The 25,102-nt window shown below is 42.1% G+C and overlaps 1 protein-coding gene across 2 annotated transcripts in view; it reads right to left on the bottom strand.

Moving 5' to 3' along the window:
- Positions 1–303: 303 nt before the first annotated feature.
- The window catches only part of BMX (BMX non-receptor tyrosine kinase), a 49,420-nt gene continuing 24,621 nt past the window's right edge, over positions 304–25,102 (bottom strand). For both annotated transcript variants that reach the window (XM_032389672.1, XM_032389673.1), the window contains exons 9-19: positions 24,541–24,594; positions 21,623–21,677; positions 20,351–20,430; positions 17,481–17,608; positions 14,985–15,059; positions 14,010–14,181; positions 10,535–10,751; positions 9,613–9,677; positions 6,005–6,123; positions 2,997–3,154; positions 304–776 (exon numbers count right to left, since the gene is read on the bottom strand). In XM_032389672.1, coding sequence (XP_032245563.1) covers positions 702–776; positions 2,997–3,154; positions 6,005–6,123; positions 9,613–9,677; positions 10,535–10,751; positions 14,010–14,181; positions 14,985–15,059; positions 17,481–17,608; positions 20,351–20,430; positions 21,623–21,677; positions 24,541–24,594 — 1,198 coding nt within the window. In that variant the 3' untranslated portion in view covers positions 304–701. The remainder of the gene's footprint in view (positions 777–2,996; positions 3,155–6,004; positions 6,124–9,612; positions 9,678–10,534; positions 10,752–14,009; positions 14,182–14,984; positions 15,060–17,480; positions 17,609–20,350; positions 20,431–21,622; positions 21,678–24,540; positions 24,595–25,102) is intronic.

Here is a 25,102-nt window from a genome sequence, read left to right as displayed (position 1 = left end):
TGACTGCGAGGAACATCAGCTTAGTTCCTTAGGAATCTCTGTGTGTGTTTAAGGATTTTATTTGTTTATTTGAGAGGGAGAGGGGAAAAAAATGAGCAGAGTGGTGGAGTCAAGGGAGAGGGAGAAGCAGGGAGCCCAACGCGGGACTCGATCCCAGGACCCTGAGATCATGACCTGAGTCGAAGGCAGATGCTTAACCTACTGAGCCACCCAGGTGCCCCAGGAGTATATTTTAATGAACTCTCCTTTTGATTTGCATACATGGTAAAGTTTGACAGCATTGAAACATGAAGGCAAATGTCCACATTTTGGTACTTGTTAATAGCATATTTAATTATCAGGATAGTGACAATATAAAGAAAAGAACAAATATCCAACAAAGAATTTTTTAATTCGATGCAATCTTTACAAATGGTACACCCTCTGTCTACCACAATCAGAAAATGTGCTTCTGCTATAGGCTGGGAAGTGTAATAATATTAAGAGCAGCATACACAGAATTACTAATTTGACCTAAATTTCAAGGAACTCTTTTGTTTCTTGTTCAATTTCGAGATAATACAACAGGCAAACAGCACACAGAACGCTATTAAGAAGAACTAGCTAAATTACATTGTCTGCGTCTTGCTACTTTCCTTAAAAGGAATGAAAATGCTGGCCAGCATTTACATTCGTTCTCATCAGATCTCCTGATTTCTTCTTCAAGGTTTGTCTTTTTCCCGAAGTGGTTCAATGGAAGCTAGGAGTTGCTGAAATGTGGGACGCTTTTCTGGAAGCTAAATAAAAGAAAAACCCAATGGCTTAGTTTATGAAAGTTAGGATTAAAAATAAAATATAGAAGATATGTATACCTCAAAACTAAAGCTAGTGACTGTTTAAGTGTGGAAACACTATGGACATTTCCACTAAAGACAAAACAACTAGAACCCTAAGAATTGGAAAAGAAACAGTAAAAATATCTTTATTTGTGTAAGATATGGTTGTATGCCTGGAAAAACCAGGAGAATGAATGATAGAACCAACCCAAATGATAAGGAATTCAGCAGGAGAGCAGTATGCAAAATTAACATATAAAATCAATAGCCTTTAGGTATGTGTACAAGAACCAGCCAGAAGACACAATGGAAGAGAAAACTCCATTTAGAAGAGCAATGACACCAAAATAAAATACAAACAAAAACGTACCTCCCACCCCAAAATGAGGACAGCTTTAAACACTGCTGAAAAATACAAATGTAGACTTATGCACATAGAAAATCGTTGCTTGTTCTTGAAGAGGACAAATCAGTATCACAAGGATGTCAAATTTCCCTAGTTAAAATATAAACTACAGTCTCCTCCAAAACATGAACAAGTTTGTTTCAAGCTGAACAAATTGATTCTCTAGTTCATGGATTTTTAAAATATGCAGAAATAATACCTGAAATGAATATAACACTGTAGGTTAAGTACACTGGAGCTAAAATTTAAAAAATTTAAAAATTAAACTCAGTTTAAAAAAATGTATGTAAAAATAGCTAGGAAAGGTATAAAAAAAAGGTGAGCAATGAGGGAGTGCTAGCCTACCTAGGATTAACACATATTATAAAGTCTCTATAATTAGAACAATGCAGTGCTAGCACATGAATAGAGACCGGAGAACAGAAGAGGGAGTCCCCAAATAACCCCAAATACATATGGAAATTTCCTATGTTAGATATTTCGGCACCATTAGATGGTATCTTGCCCCTGGGAATGACATGGTCTTTTAATGATGCTGCAGCAAGCAGGTAGTCAATTAGAAAACGAGATCTTTGGATCCATACTTCGTACCGTATACGATAACAAACACAAACTAGATCAGAGATCTAAATGCGAAAGAATGAAGCCATAAAAGTACTAGAGGAGAATCTGAGTGAATGCTATCATAATCAGGGTCTGGGGAAACCTATCTAACTTTAACTCAGTTTCCAGAAGTAATAAAAGCAAATATTAATAGAGTCAATCATATTTTTAAAAAAATCTTTTGCATGGCAAAAACTACCATAAATTAAGAGATAAGCGACAAACTGGGAGAAAGTATTTACAACTATCACAGATAAAATACTAATCTCTTTCATTTATAAAGGGAACTTTAAAATCAAGGTGAGGGAAACAAAAAACTTGATAGAACAAAAGGAAAAGATATGCCATTTAATTCTCAGAAAGAGATACCAGTGCCCTTGAAAGTAAACCTGAATTGTAATGAAAGATGTACATATAAAAGCTGCAGTAAAATGCCATTTCTCATCTATCAGATTGGCAGAAATCCAGGAGCTTGACAATGGTCTGTGTTGGTAAGATGGTTGGAAAATAGGCACATTGATGGAGGGGCAACTCCTGCGGAGGGGATTTGTATGCTTCTTTTTTCATAAGAAAGAAATGGAAACACACACACACATATGCATTCTCACTTTTGTGCAAAGAAGTATGGGAAAGATAAATTGGAATCTAATGAAAATCGTGAATGTTCTAAAAGTTGTGAAATAGAATATTTTAAAAGTGGGGGACCAAAATGTGCAAAACACTCACTCTATGCAGAACCTTCAACTGGGGATTGTCTCTGTGCAGACCCATAGTGTCGTGGTTAAGAGCAGGGACTCGGAGACTAGCCAGCCTACCTCTTACTAGCTGTGTGACCTTGGGCAAGTCACTTAACCTCTCTGGGTCTCTGTTTCCTCTTAGTTTTGGTCATGCTAGTGCCTACTTCATAGTGTGTTGCCTGATGAATAAATGGGTTAATATTTATGAAGTTCTTAGAACAGTGCTGGATGTAAGTTGTTTGTTAAACCGTTAGCACCTACATTGCTCCGTTGTTGGTTTTAAGTTACAAACACTTGAGGGAAGGGGCTCGGGGCCATGGCACCCGCTGTGTAGCAGGTGTTTTCCCTCATAAATGACTCGCCCAGTGGTGTCCTAGGCAACCGCCGTGGATGCACCTGACGCCCCTTCCAGCCCCGCCCCCGCGGGGCACTTGCCTCGTGCCAGCAGCTGTACATGATCTGGTAGATGGTGTCCGATGCCAGTTGGGGCCGGTAGAGTCTATGGCCCTGGGAGACCTTCACAACCACCTGGGAGTTGTCATACAAGTCATACGGCTGCTTCCCCAGGCTGAACACTTCCCACATCAGGATCCCTGCGCCACACGAAGGGCGAACGGCAGACAAAAAGGAAAGAGAGCCCAGGTCAGAAGGTACAGAGTTAGTTGAACAAACCTCCCACACCAGATCAGGAAGGCTGTGGGTCAGAGCGAGGGATCCCCGGGAAATGAGTCCCAGCAAAAAGGACAGGGTGTAGAGGGTGGGACTGTACCATCACTTCTGGAGCCCAGGGTACCCTTCTCCATGTTCCCGGAGACCCGGGTGCCTGTTCTGGGAAACGGGTCAATGGCAAAGGCAGCCGCATCGGAAGCCACTTGGGGTCAAGATTCTTGGGCTATTTCAGAGAGGCGGCTGGGGCTCCACCCTCAGAGTCACCCCCCGGCTCCCACCCGGAGGAGTGACTGACTGAAGTCCTCGCCCTTTCTTGCTCTCTGACTTGGCAGTGGTGTGCAACAATTTCAGTGCACCGTCAAATTGCCTTCCTGTGGAAATTTACAGATAAAATCATTGACAAAATGCCTCCGTTTTGCCTCGGTGGTTCCTAATACTTTGTGGGTCAGGTGTCCTTTTGAGAACCTGATAAAAACCATTGGCTCTCTCTTCGGAAAGTGAACAGGCAGCATGTTTGTGTTCAGTTTCTGGATGTTCGTGGTGTCCTGAAGCCCATCCAAGGCCATTGCAGACTCCAGGTTTAAAAACCGGGTTCTGGTCATGGTGGTTGAGGGTGGAAGTGGGGTCAGTTAGATGTGGCCTTTGAGGCTCAGTTCTGCCGCTTAGAGGCTGGGTAAATTTCTCAGCCCTTCTCGGAGCAGGTTCCCTGTCTATAATAAGCCGATATTTGCACATCATAGAGTTGTTGTGAGCATGAACTAGGATAAGACATGCAGAGCGCATAAAGAGCACCAGGACACTTTAAATGCTCTCTAAATGGTGGCCAGTGTGCTGTCGTCCTGACCAAGCCGGAGAATTTCAAGTCAGCCAGCTTCGAAGCTTTGGCAAGCCAGAAATATGTAAGAAGGAAGAAAACTATTCTAGAACCGTAACTGAAGCACTAACTTCAAAATTTCTTTGACTTTTAGGGCTACAGATTTTATGTAAAATATTTACAATAAGGCACTATTACAAGTTGCTGGGGCTGTATTTTTTTTTAACAACCTTCTAAAACAACCATCCAAAAGTTCTGTCTTTGGAAGGCTATCCACTTATCTCAAAAATAATATCATTGCTTCAAATATCTGTGGGGCCCCCTCTTTGAGAATTGCTTTCAGAGGCCCTGGTTCATTTTGAATATCCTCACTGGGGACAAATTACTTAAGAATGGATTTAGTTTTGGGAAATAGCCAGAAAATATCTGGAGCCAACTTCTAGGGCATAGGGTGAGTAATCAAGCTGGGCAATGCCATTTTGGGATCAAAAACAAGCTGTAACTCTTGAGTAAGGATACTGATTTTTAAAAGCATCTTTCATAAGGCATATCAACACAAGGAGACTGAAACTAGTTTTGACAAGTTAATCAGCCTGAAAGGATATCAAGTATTCACCACAATACTATCTTTGTGGTTTTTTTTCTTTTTCTGTGTATGTTGGATTATTATTTTTTTAAGTGAATGATACTACTTTTCCAAAAGTAATAGTTATTTTAAAAATGTGGGCTGGGGCACCTGGGTGGCTCAGTTGGTTAAGCGTCTGCCTTCAGCTCAGGTCATGATCCCGGGGTCCTGGGATCAAGCCCCGCATTGGGCTCCCTGCTCCGCGGGGAGCCTGCTTCTGCCTCTCCCTCTGCCTGCCACTCCCCCTGCTTATGCTCTCTCTCTCTGTCAAATAAGTGAATGGAATGTTAAAAAAAAAAAGTGTGTCATATTAAAAAAATGGGTAAATTTTCTTTTATTCATGCAGTCTTTTGGATGTCATATAAAAAGTCAGATTATGCTTATGGACCAAGACAGACATGAAATAGGTCTCAGTTGCATTTAATATATCCATAACTTTGTGATAATTTGGATTATTTATCATGGATCCATCTGACAGTGATTGTAAACAGGCCTGACATTCTTCATAGTGTAGAAAGATATCAGAAAATCTATCATATCTTAAAATCAAATTACAACTTAAGAATTATTTGTTTTCTAATGACCTTTACTAAATTTCAGTATAGATCTTTAATAAAATAGGGGCCAGCAAACCTTTTCTGTGAAGGGTCACATAGTAAGTATTTTAAACTTTGTAGGTCATACACCATCTGGCACCTGCCCCACTCTGCTGTTCCAGTACAAAATCTGACACAATACAGGAGCGAATGGGCATGGCTTGCTCCAATAAAAATTTATGTACAGAAATAGGCCGCCAGACTTGGTCCTGAGCCAAGGTTTGCTGACCCTTGATCTAGCGATGAATTTTAATGAGGACCCTAGTTGAAATTAGTATGGGCTAAAGACAGCACTGAGTTGTGTTTGGGGTTTGCACCAGGCATGCCCAGAGGGTTGGTCGCTTCCAAAGGGAATGGTGGTCACGGCTGCTTTCACGCCGAAAGTTCATGACTGTATCTCAAGCCCTTCAACGTTTTGGACTTCACGCAAACTCAGCTCTAGTTCTCAACGACTCCTTTAAAACTGTTAGCATTCTTCAGTGGAAGAGTTTTTATCTCCTATGGTTTGATACAAAGGAGCTAGCAGGATGCGGATTTTGTACAATACGAGGCAGACATCCTGATACGGGCCAAGCATAGGTCACCATCATCTTCAATCTCTTGCTTATCTCAGGCCATGAAGGTCATTTCGCAAGTGCTCGGGGCTTTTGCTAAAAATGGATGTTGCTGCTCTTGTGGTTTCCTGTTGTGGAAGCGAGCTTACGAAATGGGGCTGGGGCCCGTGTGGCCACATTCTTACCGAACGCCCACACGTCGGACTTGCTGCTGTACTTGAAGTAGTGAAACACCTCTGGGGCTGACCACTTGACCGGAAACTTGGTTCCTACCGAGCTGACGTACTGGTCATCAAGAACATACCTGTGGGGGGAAAACATCAACACAGACCTCAAGTCACTTGGCTGTGTAGCATGAGAAGCCCTCTGTGGCAGGTTGATTAAGGACACAGAGCCCCGCAGTCTCAGGGGAATGCCTCAGTTTTCTAGATTTTTTGCTCCTTTCAATGTGTAGCTTAGCCCAAGGCTGCTTATGACTTGTAAACCTTAAAAAATTATACCTAACTTTGCAAATACCAAAATCGGAATGCAAAACGTTTGGGAAATATAGAAAAACACAAAAATGTCAAAATCAAATGACTCAATCTCACCCTGAAGATAATTTGTAATTCTGCCATTCAAGATACATCTTTGCTTGTACTTTCCAATCTTTTGTTCTACATATAATATGCACAAAATTGGGTTTCTGTCGTACTGAGGTTTGCTTTTTCCTTTAACGACACAGCAAGAACACTTTCCCCGTGTGGTTACATTTTCTTCTGCGGCATCATGTTTAATGACTGAATAGCATTCCCTCTTGTGGATTAACATCATCTGGTTTCACCTTGTAAGTTGCTTCTAATCTGCTGTTATAAACAATGATGAATGACAATATCCTCTGGAGATACCGAGACCATAAAAATATATATTCAAGTATATGCACTATATAATAATGATAAAAATAGAAGCAACCTCAATGTCCACATGTTGAAGAACAATTAAATATGCTATAGCACATTAATGCAGTAGGACAGTATGTGGCCATTATGAAACGAGAGCTCTATATTTACCAAAATAAAAAAAATACCCATGGAAAATGGGTGTGTGCAAAAGTAGATATATATAGTGTAATTCCATTTAAAAAATTTTTTTAATTCCAGTATAGTTAACGTACAGTGTTACATTAGCTTCAGGTGTACAATATAGTGATTTAACACTTCCATATATTACTCAGTGCTCCTCAAGGTAAGTGTACTCTTAATCCCCTTCACCTGTTTCACCATTTTTGTGGGAACAAACAATAAATGTACATATTTGCATATATGATTGGGTGTACTTAGAAATGAGGTATGAAAGGACATCTATCAAATGTGTTAGCAGTAGTTCCTCCTACTGCTGAGAATAAGGCAAAGGGGTGGGGGCAGATTCTACTTTATACGCTATTGCTATATTTCTTACAATAAGCATATATTATTTCTATAACTAATAGAGGGGAACCCCATATGTTTGCCTAGAAAACAAATAAATAATGACTCTTAAGAAAAAAGGAAAATGAGGGGTGCCTGGGTAGCTCAGTCGGTTAAGTGCCCCCGACTCTTGGTTTCGGCTCAGGTTGTGATCTTTATGGGAAAACTTTACACACCAAAAATGTGTTAGAGATATTTACTGTTAACTTAAAATGTCAGAAAAATCTGGTTTTGAAAATCATCCTTTGAAATATTAATATGTGAATAATATATTAATATTTATTTAATATATGAATATGTTATGAATAGAATAGGAATATTAATAGCAATAATAAATTACACTTTCATAGGATTACATAAAATACCTTCCACACTTCCCTCCCCCAGACCCCTCAGCTCCTCTAGACACCACAAGACACCCAGAAACTACCCTGGCACTGGGTCCTGTTCATGGCTTAAACCTTCCTTCAAATAAGTCACAGGCTTCTTAATGGTGACACCACAGGACTTCATGAGCAGCAGGGCCTGGTGCATGGCTCCAGGATTCCTTATTCAGAGCAAGACTTTGTGTCTCCCTTTTCCTAAGCTACAAAGAACTTGACGGTATATTCCCTGGATGCTGGCATAACAGCCAATATTCCCACTTGGAGAACAAGGTGGGGATCAGTTTCCCTGTCCTGGGAGCTCTTTCTCTCACACTGAGAGAGCTACGCATCTGGAGTGTTGGCAGAGGGGACTCGGTGTGTGGTGGTCGCAGCGATGGCAAATAGCACACAGCTCAAGGGACATCTTGACAATGTTGAGGTGTCCCAGAAGAGGAGCACTTCCCAATACTGAATTTTGGAGAAGACTTAAAAAGCAGATCCTCCTGGGGCACCTGGCTGGCTCAGTTGGAGGAGCATGCGAGTCCTGATCTTGGGGTAGTGAGTTCGAGCCTCACATTGGGTGTAGAGCTTACTAAAAAAATACATAAATAAACTTTAAAAACCCAGATCCTCCTATGGTGTTTTAGGGCTATGGATGCTGAATATAGAGCTAGCCTTAGTCAACTCTTCAGACCTCTTTGAAAATACACTATTCCTCCTCCGAATTTTGTCAGTTTATGTTGAACTGACACAACTTTATAGCTGTATTTAGTCTCTGTCGACATCTACTTGCTCTCTGGATGAAGCTGATCATTTTGAGGGCAGGGACTATCCCATTCATATCAGTGTCTCCCCCAAGGCCTCGGTGTTATGTGGGTACTCAGTAAATGTTTGCTGAGGGTGCCTGGGTGGCTCAGTCATTAAGCGTCTGCCTTCGGCTCAGGTCATGATCCCAGGGTCCTGGGATCGAGCCCCACATCGGGCTCCCTGCTCGGTGGGAAGCCTGCTTCTCCCTCTCCCACTCCCCCTGCTTGTGTTCCTGCTCTCGCAATCTCTCTCTCTCAAATAAATAAAATCTTAAAAAAAAAAAAAGTAAATGTTTGCTGAATGCAAAGGCCGACGTGTATGTCTTCGTTTCCCATGTAAAACCATGAACGCTAGCTCTGAGGCTTACATAGTAGGAAGATTCAGAATAAAGAAAATTGAAGACTCTTAAACCGCTATCATAAAATAATTTCTCTAAATCATAAAGTGGTGATAGGATGCCAGCTAAGAGAATCTCAAAGTCTACTTTCACGCCTTACTTGGTGATAAAGAAAATTTAATGATGTGACAACAAAAGCTTTCCTAGTGTTAATGCTATGCCTATTTGAATGAATATTAAGAGATAAACAGAGCTAAAGGAGTCTTGATTAAGAAAAAATATATAAAACATATTTATCCCAATAATCTGACTAGAACATGTTAAAGTGAATATTTATTAATATTTAATATATAATTTATAATTATATATAGTTTTTATGTATAAATTTATATATATAAATTTTGTATATAATTATACACAATCTATAATTATGATATATGTTATTGATATATATTTTAATATAATTATACATAGTTATATATAATTATACATAATTTATATTATGTAATTTATTAATATTTAAATATAAATTATTAATATTATTCTTTCATGGAATTTGTTTATAAGTTTAAAAAATATTTATCAGAGTTTTGAAAGAAGGAAAAGGGACTTTGGATAATTTCTGAAGAACAATCCCATCTTCCAGGTGAAGAAATGAGGCAAAACATGTTTCCTAGGTGGTCGGAAGTAGTATGGGGAGGGAATCCAGGTTTCGAACCCCCCAGTGCAGAGCACGTTCCCTATCGCCACGAGGCCCACAGTTCTGCCAGCATGTGGATGTGAATGGAAGTCCCTCTTCCACAGCTTGCCCCTTGGGAGCTGAGCTGGAGCTGGCTTACCTTGTCATTCCAAAGTCAGACACTTTCACGGAGAGATCACTGTCTACCAAGCAGTTCCGAGCCGCCTTTGGGGGAAAAGCAAAATTACCAAGTAGTAAAAGTGGCCAAGAATCTCCCCACATGAGAATCCAAGATCTTCCTTCTCTCTGGCAGAGTACTCACAAAATCTAAGATCGCCTATCAAAACCGCAAATGTTGAGAAGTTGTCTTTTTTCCCTTTGCAATTCTCAATTTTTCAAAATGAAACTGTGCTCCCATCTGATTTTTACCCAAGCATCCACCCTTGTCAAACAGCATGAAGGGTATTACACATTAAACACAGAACCTCAGCTCGTCAGCAAGAAGGGAAAAGCTATTTCTAGGGGTTCCTTCTCCACCACTGGGGTGCCACGCGTTAACGGGCGCTTTGAAGGCATAAATTCTGGCCTAGCACACACGGCATGTTTGGTGTTTGGCACAAGAAAATCTCTAAAGGTAAATAGCAGTGCATAGTAAGTAGAACGCTCCCCACTCCCAGCCTGAGCCAAAGATACACACAAATTTCATTTCCTTCTGGTTTTGTTTTTCTCAGTGCTGGTATTCATTGACTGCTTTAGCGCTAAGCCCTTCCCAGAGCAAAGGTCAGCTTGGGTTTCATGGTTGTGACACGCACTAAAACGACCAAAGTCTTTCCTTTTTATCTGTTTTCCTCCATACCACAACACAGCTACATAAATCGTGACGGCTTCTTCTTCTCTTTCTGTACCGCAAATATTTTATTTTGAAATTGTGGTTCTTAATACAAAAGTGTCATGTGCTTGGGCAAGTCACAAGGGAGCAAAGCACAAGTGGAGACGCCCTCCTTGCCGGCCAAGGGCACCAGCTCTGGAGGCGCGGACTGTGGATCCCTGGCTTGCTTTGAGGGGCCCGCGACTTTGCTTACCAAGTCCCTGTGTATAAACTGATGGCTTTCCAAGAAGGCCATGCCTTCACACACATCATAGCACATTTCTAAGAGCTGGGAGGTTTCAAGTCCTTTTCCATGACTCTTCAGGTAATTAAGCAAGCAGCCATTGGTGATATATTCAGTCACTATGTATATAGGGTATTTCTTCGAACACACTCCATAGAATTTCACCAGCTTGGGATGGCTGAGTTTCCTGGAAACCACAGATTTTCAAAGATTAGTACTAAATTTGCACACTCCACTTTCCAGATGTCCCGAACATGAATCACTTGCAGATTTTTGCTGGTTTTAATGTCCCCCATTCTACTTGAACAGAGAAAGAGCGGGAAAAGTTGTGGATTTTATTCTGGGAGCATCAGCCTTTGAAGGCAAAAGAAAAAAAAAAAAAGCTGCCTCCTAGTAAACACTGACAACCGCAACAGCAACTGGGCAGTTATGGATGCTGGGTTCGCCTGTCCTACGGAGAATCAGCGAAGCAATGGTCTGTTGTCTCCTAAATCCTGTTTAGTCCCCTGGCATCTAGAGAATTTCCGTGACTGATTTGGAGGAAGCTACACGCTAAAGGCAATCACTTCCATTTCACTTTCTCAGTTTTGAAGTCCAAATACTTCATTCTCAAAAAATAATTGTATCAGAATATGAAGGGTGCAGGAAAAATGAAAATAGTTGCCATGTTACGGAAGTGAGATTACCCATGATTTTTCTTTCTTTTTTAAAGAAATTCATTTTACATTATTGTTACATTATCTTTCTTTTTTTCTTTTTTCTTGAGATTTATTTATTTTAAAGAGAGCAAGTAGGGGAGGGGCAGAGGGAGAAGGAGAGAGAGAGACTCTCAAGCAGACTCCCCATGCAGAGCCCTACACGGGGCTCGATCCCATGACCCCAAGATCACGACCTGAGCTGAAATCATGAGTCCAACGCTTGACTGACTGAGCCAGCCAGGTGCCCCATATTATCTTTCAATAATAAATTCAGAAAATAGTAACCACCTGACATAGCCCTTCTGGTAGGTCATGACAGATAGACGCTCTGCTATTATGGTGTTCATCCACTTGTCTGTGTAATTGATCAATTTACAGGTTGATTCTTTAATGTTCTGATGTGTAAAGTAAATTTAAAGCCAACATGTCAATTTTAGAATTTTTTAATGAGCATTTATTAAATAGTTATTTTATATAGTTATAGTTAAATAGTTAAAATTAATTAAATCATTATTTTCCTACTTCTTACTTTAGGGACAGGCCTTATCAGGTTGCTCAAGGCTATGAGCTCGGTTATGCCTCTATCAGCTATTTTAGAGAATGGCCTGGAACTCAGCATTGCTCCCTGCAGAGGGAAGGCTAGTGGTTGGACAAAGATCCCTCACCCAAAAAAAGCTGTTCCTTGAGTAAATTCAGTCACTGACCAGGGGTTACACCGTAAGCCTACAGGAGTTTCGGCTAGATTTTTCTGTCCTGCAAAAGCAGGACATCACAGGTCTCCTCCCCAGTTTTATGACAGTATAATTACCAAGGCAGGACAGGCTACATAATTTGCAGGGGCCGGTATGAAATGCAAATGCAGGGATCCTTATTTGAGAATTAGTAAGAATTTCAAAATGGTGGGGGCCTGGGTGGCTCAGTCGGTTGAGCATCTGACTCGTGATTTTGGCTCAGGTCCTGAACTCAGGGTCATGAGATCAAGCCCTGTATCAGGCTCCACGCTCAGAAGGGAGTCTGATTGAGATTCTCTCTCCTCCTCCCTCTGTCCCTCCCCCCACTCTCTCTCTCTCTCTCAAAATAAGTAAATAAGTCTTAAAAGAATTTCAAGCTGTGACATCACAGCAGTAAAGCAAGTGCAGAGCCCTCCTAAGTGTGGGGGCCCTCAAGAATGGTGCAGGTTGCTTGCCCGTGAAACCAGGCTTATGTTCACATAGTACCTCTGCTTCCAGACAATTCTGCAATTGTGGTCAAAGCGATTTTTCGGACTCTCCTGGTACCTCTGGTCTTCACAAAAGAATGACTAAGGAAATGGACTGGAATGTCTGCCTGGGTTTGCATCTCTGCTCTGCAACTTTTACTAGCTTGCTGACCTTGGGCCCGTTACTTAACATTTCTCTGCTTCAGTTTCCTATAAAACACAAATAATAATGGCACATCCCTCCTAGGCTTCTTAGGAGGATTGAATGCATTAATATTTATAAAGTGCTCAGAGAGATGCCTGTAAGCACTATATAAGTGTTTAAAAAATTTTTAAAGTGCCATTACTCTGCAGCAGGCTAGGATTTGTGATTTCAACTATCTTTGCTCAAAATCCTGCTATGGCATTGTTTTTCATATCATGTTGATTAGTTCCCTAAAGGCAGGATGACCAGCTGTCCCAGTTTGCCTGGGACTGAGGGGTCCCTGGATCACAGGACTTTCATTGCTAAAGCAGGAAAGTCTCAGGCAAACCTGGATGGTCGGTCACCTTTCAAAGTCTGATTCACCATGTTTATAAGAAGAGGTAGAATCATTAAAATAATTCTTTGTACTTACATAGATAAGAGGGGGCCAGAAGAGGGAGAGAGAAAGTGAGCACATGCGAGTGAGCAAGCTGAGAGAGAGAAAGAACACATCAGCATTGCGGACTGTGTTTGGAGCTAAGGCCTGTTAGGAAGGGTATCTTCATTTATCAGATGAGGAAAGAAGCGGTGAGAAAGGGATTCTGTCAGACTTGCTGAAGGTACCAGGAAGGAAAAGGATGTTGTCCATAGGACACTGGTTTTCAGTATTGCCTTAGCCCTGGCCACCAGAGGCTCCTGCTCTTGGGCATGTGCTCTACAGGGCCCCACTCTGTTCTTCATCCCACCATGCACCTCCCCAAAGGGCAAGGACATGCCTACTCAGAATCCATGCATCTCTTTTTCTTGGTCACCCTTGGGGTACCAGGACTCTGGAATCCCCCGTCCACATAGTCCTGAGCCCTCTTCCAGGACCCGGGTGGGCCCTTCCTGGGCCAGTTCCCCTAAGAGTGAACCATGCTATTGGTGTGTCTACCCCCAACCAAGATCCTTAACTGATACAGAGCTGTTTGTGAGGGACACAGAGGGAGCTTGGATGCACTGAATGCTATGTGTACACATAATTACTGAGCACATTGCAGGACAGAGCAGGGGGTGGGAGGAGAAAGGAGAGGGGTAGAGTTGGTGTGGGAGTGGGGGTCACATGGGCCAGAGGCTGGTTTCTCTAAAGACTCTTGAGAATTCTAAACTTGAATATGGCCTCTCAGGTTGTTACGGAGGTATACTTGTCAGAGTAGGAGCATAGAACTGATTTTATTTAATGTGTCAGCTTGATTTATAACTTCTAAGTATACCTGTGATACATGGGCTCTTGCTCTAGGCCTTGCAAATGTTAGGGACAGACCTGTTAGCATGAATGTCCCTCCACTGTAGGGGCCAAACTGCCATTCCTCAGAAGAAACTTACATCATGGTCTGGGCCTCCTGGAAGAATTCATCTTCTGACATGGAGCCCTCCTTGATCATCTTAATGGCAACATCATACCGTCCCTTCCACTTGCCCAGATGGACCACTCCAAACTGACCACTTCCCAGCTCCTTCAGGAGGGTAAGCTCTTCTCTTTTCAGTTCCCATATTCCTAATAAGGCAAGATAGACACTCTTTAGGATGAGAATAGAAGGCTTTGGGGCTGACAGCTTCCCAAGTGATTTCTTCTCCAATGAGTTTCATATTGACAATATAAAGAACAGTAAGACTTTTTATTTTAAGTTGATCACTTAAAAAAATCCTTAGTGACATGGTCTTATGACCTGTTTGACCACACGATAATGCCACCAGGACAATATAGTTCTTGAAGCAGCTATAGTTCTTGACAAAAGGCTTAGAACACTCTGCCACGCAGAGGCATCTTAGAAACGTCTGGTGTCAAGACGCGCTCGATGCTCTTAGCTTGGTAAAAAAAAATCACTAGCGTTTTCTTATAAAGCAAACTAAACTGTGATCTGGGTGGATGTCATGATCCTAAATACACAAGGTTGAAAATGGGCTCTCCTGAGCAAGCACAGAAGCCCGGAAGAAGAAAGGACAGGCAATGGGGTTCTAGAAGCTGATGATTGGGTCTAATAAGAGGCCAAATTGGACAATCTTTTTGGTAAGGCTGAGGAGATTAGAGAGTTAGGTCGGGAGGACAAAAAAGATGTTTGGGTTTTTTTTCTTAAAATGAACAAACATATTATTGCTGAAGCCTTCCCGGGCACAATCTAAATAGGGACCTTCTTCCTGTCTTCCTTCTTTTTTTTAAGTAAATATATATATATAATATATTTTAAATAAATATATATTACATATTTTATATATATAATAAAAATATAATATATATATAATTTTTTAACCAGAAATGGATGAGAAAGGGAGTTTAAGAGCCCAGGTGTATGTCCATACCACTTCCCAAGGACACGGAGATGGGAACCTTGTTGGCCTTGGTCGACACAGGGTGGCGGAGTCGTGTGATCATGCCTGCAATGGAATCAGCACCATATCATCACAACATGTCACCTCACATGACATCACATAATATCACACCAGGTCACACCTCTGCTTGTGCTCTCTCCAGAGTAGCCGCAAAAGCACAGAGTTCAGGATGTCGTGATGGAGACAGGAGATCCATTCTGGCCCCATTCATCCTGTAGGTGTATTGATTTGCTTGGCTTGACTAATGAGCTCAATGTAAAGCAAAAATTAAAAGAGTAGAACAACTTCATGTGATTTTTAAAAATCGATCAAATTAGTTGCTCGATGGAATCTTTCATTTAAAAAATTTTCCCATTTTTGTTCTATCTTTTTGTAGTCCCATATTTAAATACATATACACACAGCACATACATCTGGTTAAAAAAAAAAAAAACCAAACGGTACAGAAGGGCACAAAATAAAAAGCAAACCGCTCGATTTTTAAACATTGAACCTATTACTAGGTTGCATTAAACGGTCAAGTCATTTTCATTGCTTACATCAAGTTATGGTAAAGCTGGATTAAAATAATTAGTATTTATAGTGGTTTGAAAGAACTCATTGAAAAAAATGTTTCTTGCTTAAACGTGTGATATTTTCCAAGTCCTGGGAAGTGTCACATGTGTCCTTTTTCTCTCCTTCCTTTTTCTATATATTGCTTTACTTTTTATATGAGTGGTCTCCAAATGTTTTAAATCCCAAACCTTTAATCAGTCAAAAAAAAAAAAAAAAAAAAAAAGCTCACTCCTCCAAAATGGCTGCTGTATTGATACATTATGTGAATCATAAAATACACTCACAATAGAAAACTTAAGGAGATTTTGAGAAAAATCTAAAGAAAGATTCTAATGTTTTCTTTCTATACCCTGTAAAGTTTCTCGTGCATCCTCTGGAGTGGAATCATTCTACTTGGAGATGTTTGTTTATACAATACCTGTTGAGGGTACTTTTGAGGTGCTAGAGGTTAAAATACACAATTGAGGAAATTGGGACAAAGGAAGAACACAAGTAAGGACCAAAATCAAAGCCAGGAGTAAGGCTATTTCCACTATGTGCATGTAATCACGTCAGACAGACTTGCACAAATTTGATAGCCCACAGCTTATGTTTACTTGCTGTTGGAAATCCGTCCAGGCATTGCCCATAAGCGGCACTCGTCTAGAAAAGGCACTTAGAGGAGATTTCCTTTTTTAAAATTTCTTTTTCTCTAAGTTTATTGAGATGTTATGGCCATATGTAATTTTAAAGGTAAACAGCGTGATGATTTGACAGATGTATATACCGTGAAGTGATCACCACACCAGGTGAGTTCCCGCTTCCATTGGAAGGGATTTCTATATACAGTTTCACGGGTCAATTAGGCAAAATCTAAAGAGAGTAATAGTACCCAGTGTTGGTGAGGATGAAGGAGATTGCTGTTGGCGGGAGTGCACGTCTCTGAAAAGCATTTGAAAATGTCTACGTTTTAAATCTTCTTTTTTTTTTTTTTTTTAAAGATTTATTTATTTGAGAGAGAGAATGAGAGAGCACATGAGAGGGGGGAGGGTCAGAGGGAGAAGCAGACTCCCCGCCGAGCAGGGAGCCCGATGCGGGACTCGATCCAGGGACTCCAGGATCATGACCTGAGCCGAAGGCAGTCGCTTAACCAACTGAGCCACCCAGGCGCCCCGTTTTAAATCTTCTTAACATTATCTTAGAAATTCCACTTCTAGGGAATCTGGCTACAGAAACACTCATACAGAGCCACGTGCACAGGCCTGTGCATAGAAACATCGATTATAAAGTGAAAATACTGTATGCGATCCACCTGCTAATCAATACAGGGTTAGGTGAATAAATTATGGAGCATTCTACAATAGAATTCTATGTAGCTCCTAAATAGACCGTAAGCTATATGTATTTGCGTGGAAAGACCACTAAGACATGTTGAATGTAGAAAGCAAGCTGAAAAGTAGTATGTGTGGAATGATCTCATCTCGGTAAAAATATAATGTGCATACATACACATATATAATTCATTAATATATATAATAAATAAGTGTTAGTATCAGCACAGGAAAAAATTCTGTCAGGATAGACACCAACTTGTCCGTGGAGGTTCTCTCTCTCCAATGGTAAACAATTCTATAATGTGTGAATTTTGTAATCAACTTATTTCTATGGGCAGAAAAAGACTGCAAATATTTTTATAAAGAGAATCTCTACTTCTAAGTCACTCAGCTTACTCCATTTTTCTGGCATTTTAGAGCATATAATATTATATTCCAGGAAACGTAGGCCAAAAATCACAGCAGGTGTGTGGCTTGAGAGCATTTTTATTCCGATTTTCATGGTTCCCGATAATATTAGGAATATTAGGAGGATTGGTAGTATCCAAGAAAATTGCTATTTAACAACAAGGACCCATAAAAGAAAAACTGAAATTACCTGCTGAATTGTGTTGATGATAGTGAATAAGCTTTGGAATAGAATCAAAACAGTAGTTTTCTGCCAGGTACAATTTGTTCTCAGCATTTGTATGCACATGGTAATGCTTGACAGTTCCTTTTTTATCACTAGTAAGGAAGACAGAATGTTAGAATTTTTTTTTAAAGATTTATTTATTTGAGAGAGAGAGGGAGCAGGGGGAAGGGCAGAGGGAGAAGGGGAGAGAGAATTCTGAAGCAGACTTCCCGTTGAGCACAGAGCCCGACATGGGGCTTGATCCCCCCAGGACCCTGAGATCATGACTGAGTCGAAATCAAGAGTTGGATGCTTAACCAACTGAGCCACCCAGGTGCCCCTAAAATGTTTTTAATTATTGATTGAAGCTTGATTCAACAATGGTTAAATAATAATTTAGATGCATTTGCAAATTTTGGAGAGGGAAGGCAGAGAGGGTTTCTCAGTCTTGACAGCTGATGTTTTTCTAGAGCTACCCATGACAATTGGTAATTATGGAAGAGGGCTCCTCTCTGAACTCAGCATCACCTTTGTGCACATACAGAATTCATGTACAATAAAATTCCAACTTTCTGCACTGTTCCTCCCTTAGCCAGTCTAAAACTAGAATCTTCCTTTGATGATTGAGAGCTGTGCAGTTCTTCAAGATCATTATTCTGAACACCAATTCTCTTTTAGGATAATAATGAATATTAAAATGTGGGAGACAAAGGTGATTAGGCTGTGGGTGTTTCACCCAGAGCAGGGGTGGGAGGCTCTTTGGGGAGTGGAGCATGCAAGATGAAATGGGTGGGGATGTCCTTTAATTCCTCACATGAACTTGTACCTTTTCCACATAAAACATATTTTTCCCGTTGCTCTCCTTTTGGAAGATAGTGGTGAATTGATGCACATCGATTTGGGCTAATCAGAAATAATGTGCCTGTGTCCGATTTTAGGGTATGGCCTAGCAGTCAAGAACTGGGCTTTGCGTCCTCGTCTTCTGCTTGCTAGCTAACCTCATTTGGTTGTTACAGAGATCGGATGCGATTTTATATCTAGCAATTCGCACTATGCTTGGCGCATAAGAAACTATTGATAAGTTGTTGTCGCTGTAATACCAGCCTAGTTAAAATTGCAACTATAAAAAGGGAAAGGGGTGTCTTCTTGTTGCAAATGGCTACTTTGCTCTTGGTCTTAGCATGAAATTCATTCAAGCCTGTTGATGATGTTTCATAAAAGAAGGCTTCCGTAGTCATGAATGTGGATTATTTTCACTTGACTCCTTATCTATTTGCTGTTTTTTCTACCTGGCCGCCTTCAAAAATAAACCTGGTGTCAAGGATCTTGACTAGGAAGACTTCTGCTATCAGCTTTGGCTGAAACTGCAGGGCCAGAGGGTCACAGAGCTCTTAATATTCAGTGAAGCAAATCTTTTTCCCTGGTTCTTACTGGGTTGGCTTTAGCCAGCATCTAGGTGTGCAACCTGGTCCATGAGATGCACCGGGGAGGTGGCTTCCTGCATTGGAAAATGCCGGGTCACTGCTTAGGGCACATCCTAGTCTCTCAAACTGGAGGTAGATACTCCATAAAAACATTTCTCAAAATAAAATAACCTTTTAATCACTCGTTATCACCAAAAAACCTATAGGTGCCAAGGGCAGGGTATACATGGGGGCAGCAGCAAAGTGCAGGGTCGTGCCATCCAACCAGTAAAAGAAATATTTTTCTTAGAAATACATATATTTTTTAAATATATATATATTTTCAAATGGTCCTAGTCAAGATTTGGCCAGATTGTTATCTCAGAACCCTGGGGGTCTCGACGTAGACGCAGGAGTGCGGTTGAAGGAACACGAACTCCGCTGTGGAAGGCCCAACTTCAAGTCGGTCACTTATTAACGTGGTGGGTGGGTCTTCGTGAGCGCTTGTGGAACCCCAAACCTCTCATCTGTAAAATGGTGCCAGTGAATGCAGCTTTCCTGTTTGCTTCACAGAATGATTAGAAGGAACAAAAGAGCTAACAGCCAATGGGACAGTGGCTTGTAAAACTCTGGCAGAGGATCCTGATGTCGGTGACGGTGACTTGCAGGTGGTGACTGGGGGTGTCGTATGAGCCTGGGTGTTGGGGCAGGGGAGTGGAGCACCTAGATTCGCTCCTTCACAATAACAACTATCGTAGTAATCGCTATTCATGTATTAAGCGCTTACTCTGTGCCAGGCACTGTTGTGATCCACCACGTGAATTAACTCACTTCATCCATAGAACATAATAGTCATTGTTATTTTGTCTTTTCAAATGGGGAAGCCGAGGCACAGAGGTTAAGAAACTTGCTCAGGGTCCAAAAGCCTTGAAATGGTGGAGTCGGGAGTTGGACCCCGAGGTGCAGCTTCACCACACAAAGAGGACAGCACCCCAGAAAGGAGCTATCTGGGGAACACAGATACACTGATTCAACTTTCTGCTAGCCCTGCCCCTAATGGAGAGACTGACTAAAAACCAGACACTGGGGAAGGTTCCTCAACTCACCAGGTGGCTCGGGCCAAGAGTGGACAGACTCCATTGCACTTTTTCTCTCTTTCTAGGCTTAGGACCAAGTCAAGGGGAACAACCCCAGATTCCCTTAACAAGTGTTTACTGAGGCGTGCTGTGCGCTGGGCACTTTGCTGTCGCCTGGGATGGGCAGAAGAGGCTCCCCCAGAGAAAAAGCGCTCAGAGTCGGGGCTGGGTGGGCAAGGTTGCATTCGATAGAAATCCTTTGAGCCAAAACGCCGGAGTTTAAAGATGGTGTCTTATCCCCAAATGTGACTAAATGGCCAACGTATTCAAAGAACATACACACAAGATAAAAGAGAGAAATCCATGTCATACTTACTTCATAGCCTTGCTAAATAAGGACACTGTGTACATTCCCACCTGGCGGGAATTTCTAACCATAAATGCACCTTCTTTTCCCTGGAAAGGAAGGAAAGAGTGGAAGGAATGGAAAACATTTTCATTATTCTTGAAAACTATTTTCCCTGGTAGGTGGTAGGGAAATGGATCTTTTCAATCGACTTTAAATGTCATTGACGGCCCAGATCACCCAACAACTGGCACAGAAGGGGACCCACGGTTCAGCTTTCCTCCTTTTCTCTCTCAGTTCCTTGAGAGACCTACCCTGTGCTTTGACTCTCCGTCTCCACTTAGTTTTTAACCCTCTCTGATAATGTTCTCTGTTTTGTGTTTGTGGAAACCTGATATTTTAATCTTTCAGAAATAACACTTAAAACCACCTATCACCACGGAATAGAATACCTCGGAAGGTATTAGAAAGCCAAAGACGCAGAACAAATCATTTGTTAAAGTTTCATGCTCAACCTGTCTTTCTTTATGGCTTGTGCTAATTCCAAGCAGATCCAGATTCAGAAAGAGCAGACAATAAGCTGTGAATGCGACAACATTGACGAGATACCGGGTTAGGTGGTGACGTCATCACGTTCTCACTAGTACCCCTCAAAGGAATCCCTGGTGTGTTTTACTAGGTCGAACTGTATCACAGCATCAGTTTGGCAGGTGGAAAGAGTTTGCGTCTGTTAATTCCGTGCCAATTTTGTAACAAAATCAGGTAGAGGTATTCCCTATTACACCTGCCGTCCTCCGGTTTAGGTGTTCCTGGGCAGGGACATCATGTCTCTGTATTCTTGCCCTGGGCAGTCCCCTCCCACACTGAGTCCGGGCTAGGCCAGCAGACTTGCTTTGGCTAATAGGGCATTAGCAGGCCTGACAAAAGCCGAAATTCCGTCAGTGCTTGTGCTGAACCATGGGGCTTGTCCTCATCTACCCCTGCCTTGGGATCGCTGGGCTGTGAGGAAGCCCACGTCAGCCACACAGAGCAGAACCATGGCACCCTGTGGACAGAATGGCGAGAACTCCTAAATCTTGTTTCAAACTGCCAAATTTGGAAGTGGTTTATTACCCAGCAGGAGATAATGAAAAACCGAGGAAGTGGCTACATGCAAAGGGCCCAGGGACCCAGGGGCTGGACTGCAGCCTCTATGACCACTTGCCTGTGTAATTAGCCATCCGGTTTCTCTGAGAAGTAAGGGACCCTCTGGGCCCAACAAGAAAGATCCTTAAAGGCTACTTTAAAGACTAGAAAATTTACCTTTTGTCTCAGTAACTGCTCCGATTGGGCCCTGGAGATGTTACCTGCAAACCAGCTACAAGGAGAAAGAATCGGATATTTGCGAGTTAATAATTTGTAACCGCGTGCCTGATCACTCCACTTTCTACCCCGTACAATGAGGCATCAGCTTCGATCAGGGATTTCCCAACCCGACTGCTCTAGAGAATCCCCCCAGGGGCTTTTCAAAACTACGGACTCGCGAGTCTGCACCACCTCCGTGTGATCCTGTTTCCCCGCGGGCTGGCACTTAAGAACCTTTGGCCTCTTTCGGGCAGGCCCGTGAGTTCTGTGTGTCACTGTTTCAGGCGAGAGCCAGAGATGAGACGAATGAGAGAATATTCCAACGGGAAAGTTGGGGTTGCCTGTCTTTCAACCCTATATTTTTCTTTTAATAATCTGATAGAAGCACACCTTATAGCATCTATTTTCAAAGCAAATGCTTTTCTAATGAATATTTTTTTATTTAGTAGATAAGCCTCTATGGCTATAGTAAGCCAGTAACAGGTACGGCAACCTGAGAAGAGATGATGTGGGGCAGCCAGGCATGATCTTTAAATATTACCTTTTTCACTAAGTGAGCCAAGAGCATCACATCTTACTTCCTTGTAGAGCTCAACAGGCTCCAGAGTTGTTTCTCACGTGAGATCAACAGTGTCTGCAGTCTTTTGGCTTTGGCTAGAATGTCATACTAGGGAAATGAACAGGGTGTGAGGTGGGATGGAGCATGGGTTTGGGAGCTTACGAGGACCCTCTGGCTAGAGGATAACACCCGAAGAGGAAAAAAGAACCCGAGGGTGAGGATGTATTAGGTGGGGCGGGGGGCGTGTCAGCTGGTGGGCAGGCCAGTGGAGTGGAAAGAGCCACCAGCCAGCTTGGAGGTCTGAATTCTAGACATAACTTCCTAATGAGTAGCTGTATGGCTCTGGACAAACCACTTGACCTTTTTTGACCTTGGAATTACCCATCTGCAAAATGAGGATGAGGGTTGAATGTAAGTTTAAAAGTCTCTTCTAGTTCTACCTTTATAGATATGATATAATTAATACTTGAGGTATGAACTGATCATTTTCCTCTGAGTTAATATTTTAAGCTAATCACAGCTAATCAAAAGACTCCTCAGGGAATACGAACCAGAATACCAGAGAGAGAAGAAAGAGATGATCGGGAATAAGGACAGAGGCGTGGAGAAGAAAGGTGGGATTGTGAATAAATCCCTCCCCCCAACACACACACACACACACACACACACACACACACACACACTTTACTTGAGATCTGGCTCTGTTTTAAAAAAGATTTCAGCATGTCATTGCCAGAGGACCAGATTCTTAAGCCTGCTCCTAAGGTATGATTTTCCATCTAAACTTCAGTGCCTTAGCTTTCAATAGAACACAGTAGAAATCTTCATGAAGTTCTGCCCCACCAAACAAATGCTTCGGTGCCACTGAGAGAGGTAGAAGCTGGGGGCACCGAGCGTGGTGCGAGAGGCTAAGCCCCGGATCACGCAGCCCTCTGCTCCCGATTGCCCTTCGGCACCTCTTTGACTTGGAAGAGGGCAGGTCTCTCCTGAGTGTTTCCCCAGTGCACACCTCTCAGGCACCATTTGAATTTAGAAATGATGGAGATAGAGATCGTCCATATGGTCAGATCTGGGCTTTCCAAATCGAAGAGAGACTTCCAATTCATTGAAATGCTCGAGATTAACATCCACAATTAGAGGCTCATTGCCATGGGTTTAAGTCTTTGTCATCCGTCAAAGTGCTATTATCTTTGGATAATTTTGGTGCTGGTGTTTCTCAGCGTTTATGTCTTAGTTTGAATTATTCCATCAGAGGCTTTCCTGAGGGTGGATACTGGGGAAGAAGATAGGGATCACGGGAAGCTAGATGGTGGTGAAAAAGCCATGCTGTGGAAGGGCGGGGCCTATATAGCACGTCTTCCCTGATGTGGCGGGAACGCCTAGGGCCATGCTGGCTTAGAGGTAAGACAAAGAGTCGAAACCGTGACATGTACTTTATAAAACCTCTCACTGTACCTAGAGCCAATATATCAGTGACCACACTCATAGAAAAATAGAACTGAAAAGATGTATAATCCCGGTGTTCAAGTGAGTTGGCCACCATTGCGGAGCAGGTGTCCGGGAGATGCAGTCTGCCCTATCACTCCCACCTCTCCTTAATGCCAACTTTAAATAAAGTTCCGGAGACTTATTTGTCCCTATTTGTAGAAGGATACAGTCTTAGATTTTGGAAAGGACCTTAAGGGCCCCTTAGGCCAACCTGTCTCAGTATAATTGGGGTGATCCTACATTTTTATTCACCCAGAAGAGTCCAATTCATGCCTGATGTCCAGGTGTAATATTTAATAGTGCACTCTTTCTCTCTTTCTAAAATATCCTAATCTGGATGTTAAATGATAAGGTTGCCCTAGAAATAGGACTCTCCCAACATAAATGCGGTCAAGTTCAAGTCTCAGTTGCGCTACCTTGTTGCTGTATCATAAATAACTTCAAAAACGGGACTAATAAGTGCTAATAAGAGCCTTCAAAGGTCACCCTGTCCAGAGACCTCCAGGACAGAAATACTCGGCAGAAATGTCATATGCTGCATCTACGAAGACAAAGTCAAGTGAAGGGGACACCAGGTATATGATAAATCCGATGAATATGTACAGCCAGTTTAGATAATCCAGACTGAGGAAAAATATTTCCCTTAGTAACAACCCAGCTCATTATCACCCGTCATCCAGATAAATGGCCCAGCACCTCATATGAGTTTCCCCAAGTAAATACAGCCTCCCAAGCAAGTCTGAGACATCTGCTCTAATGCCTTTGGGGAAGAATGGAATAGAAACATCTATGTTAGTTTTAGAGGAACACAGAAGACTTTCAGACTCACTCATAGTCATCCAGGTTTTCCTCTTCTTCAGATGAACTTGACTCGGGGAATCCCCTTAAGAAGAGAGGAAACGACATGAATGCAAAAAACCACCAAGAAATAATGCAATTACCTAGCAGTGCAAGGTCGAATCCCACCCTGCTTTCACCTCCACAAATAAAATTTAGACTGTCAGGGTTCCCTCTTTGCACCTGAGAAGGTATCGGCAAAGTGAAGAGAGAATCACTCAAAAGTCGAGTTCGTGCCCAGTTTAATGAGAAAATGGCTCTTTGCCACAGGAGGCCCCCGGGAACGTGGATTTGTTTGACTCTTGGAAGAGCAGCCTCATGAAATAGGTGAATACCTTCGGGAGCAGCTGTAGTAGGAGGTTAAAAAAAAAAAATTCAGGTTGTGTATAGAGCAATTCTTAGAGAAGAGTAACTCGACTTGAGGTGGTTCTTCCTCCTGCTAGAGCTGCCCGACCCAGGTATATTACTGATCGTGCTAACAGCAGTGCATCTCCTGAATGATGGACGGGAAATATCAGTGCGAGGAAAACTGTAACCCACAAGTCATCGATTTA

Source organism: Phoca vitulina, unplaced genomic scaffold (assembly GCF_004348235.1).
Source record: "Phoca vitulina isolate PV1807 unplaced genomic scaffold, GSC_HSeal_1.0 scaffold55, whole genome shotgun sequence".
In the NCBI taxonomy this organism is placed as follows: domain Eukaryota; kingdom Metazoa; phylum Chordata; class Mammalia; order Carnivora; family Phocidae; genus Phoca; species Phoca vitulina.
This window is presented reverse-complemented; position numbering and strand designations above follow the sequence as displayed.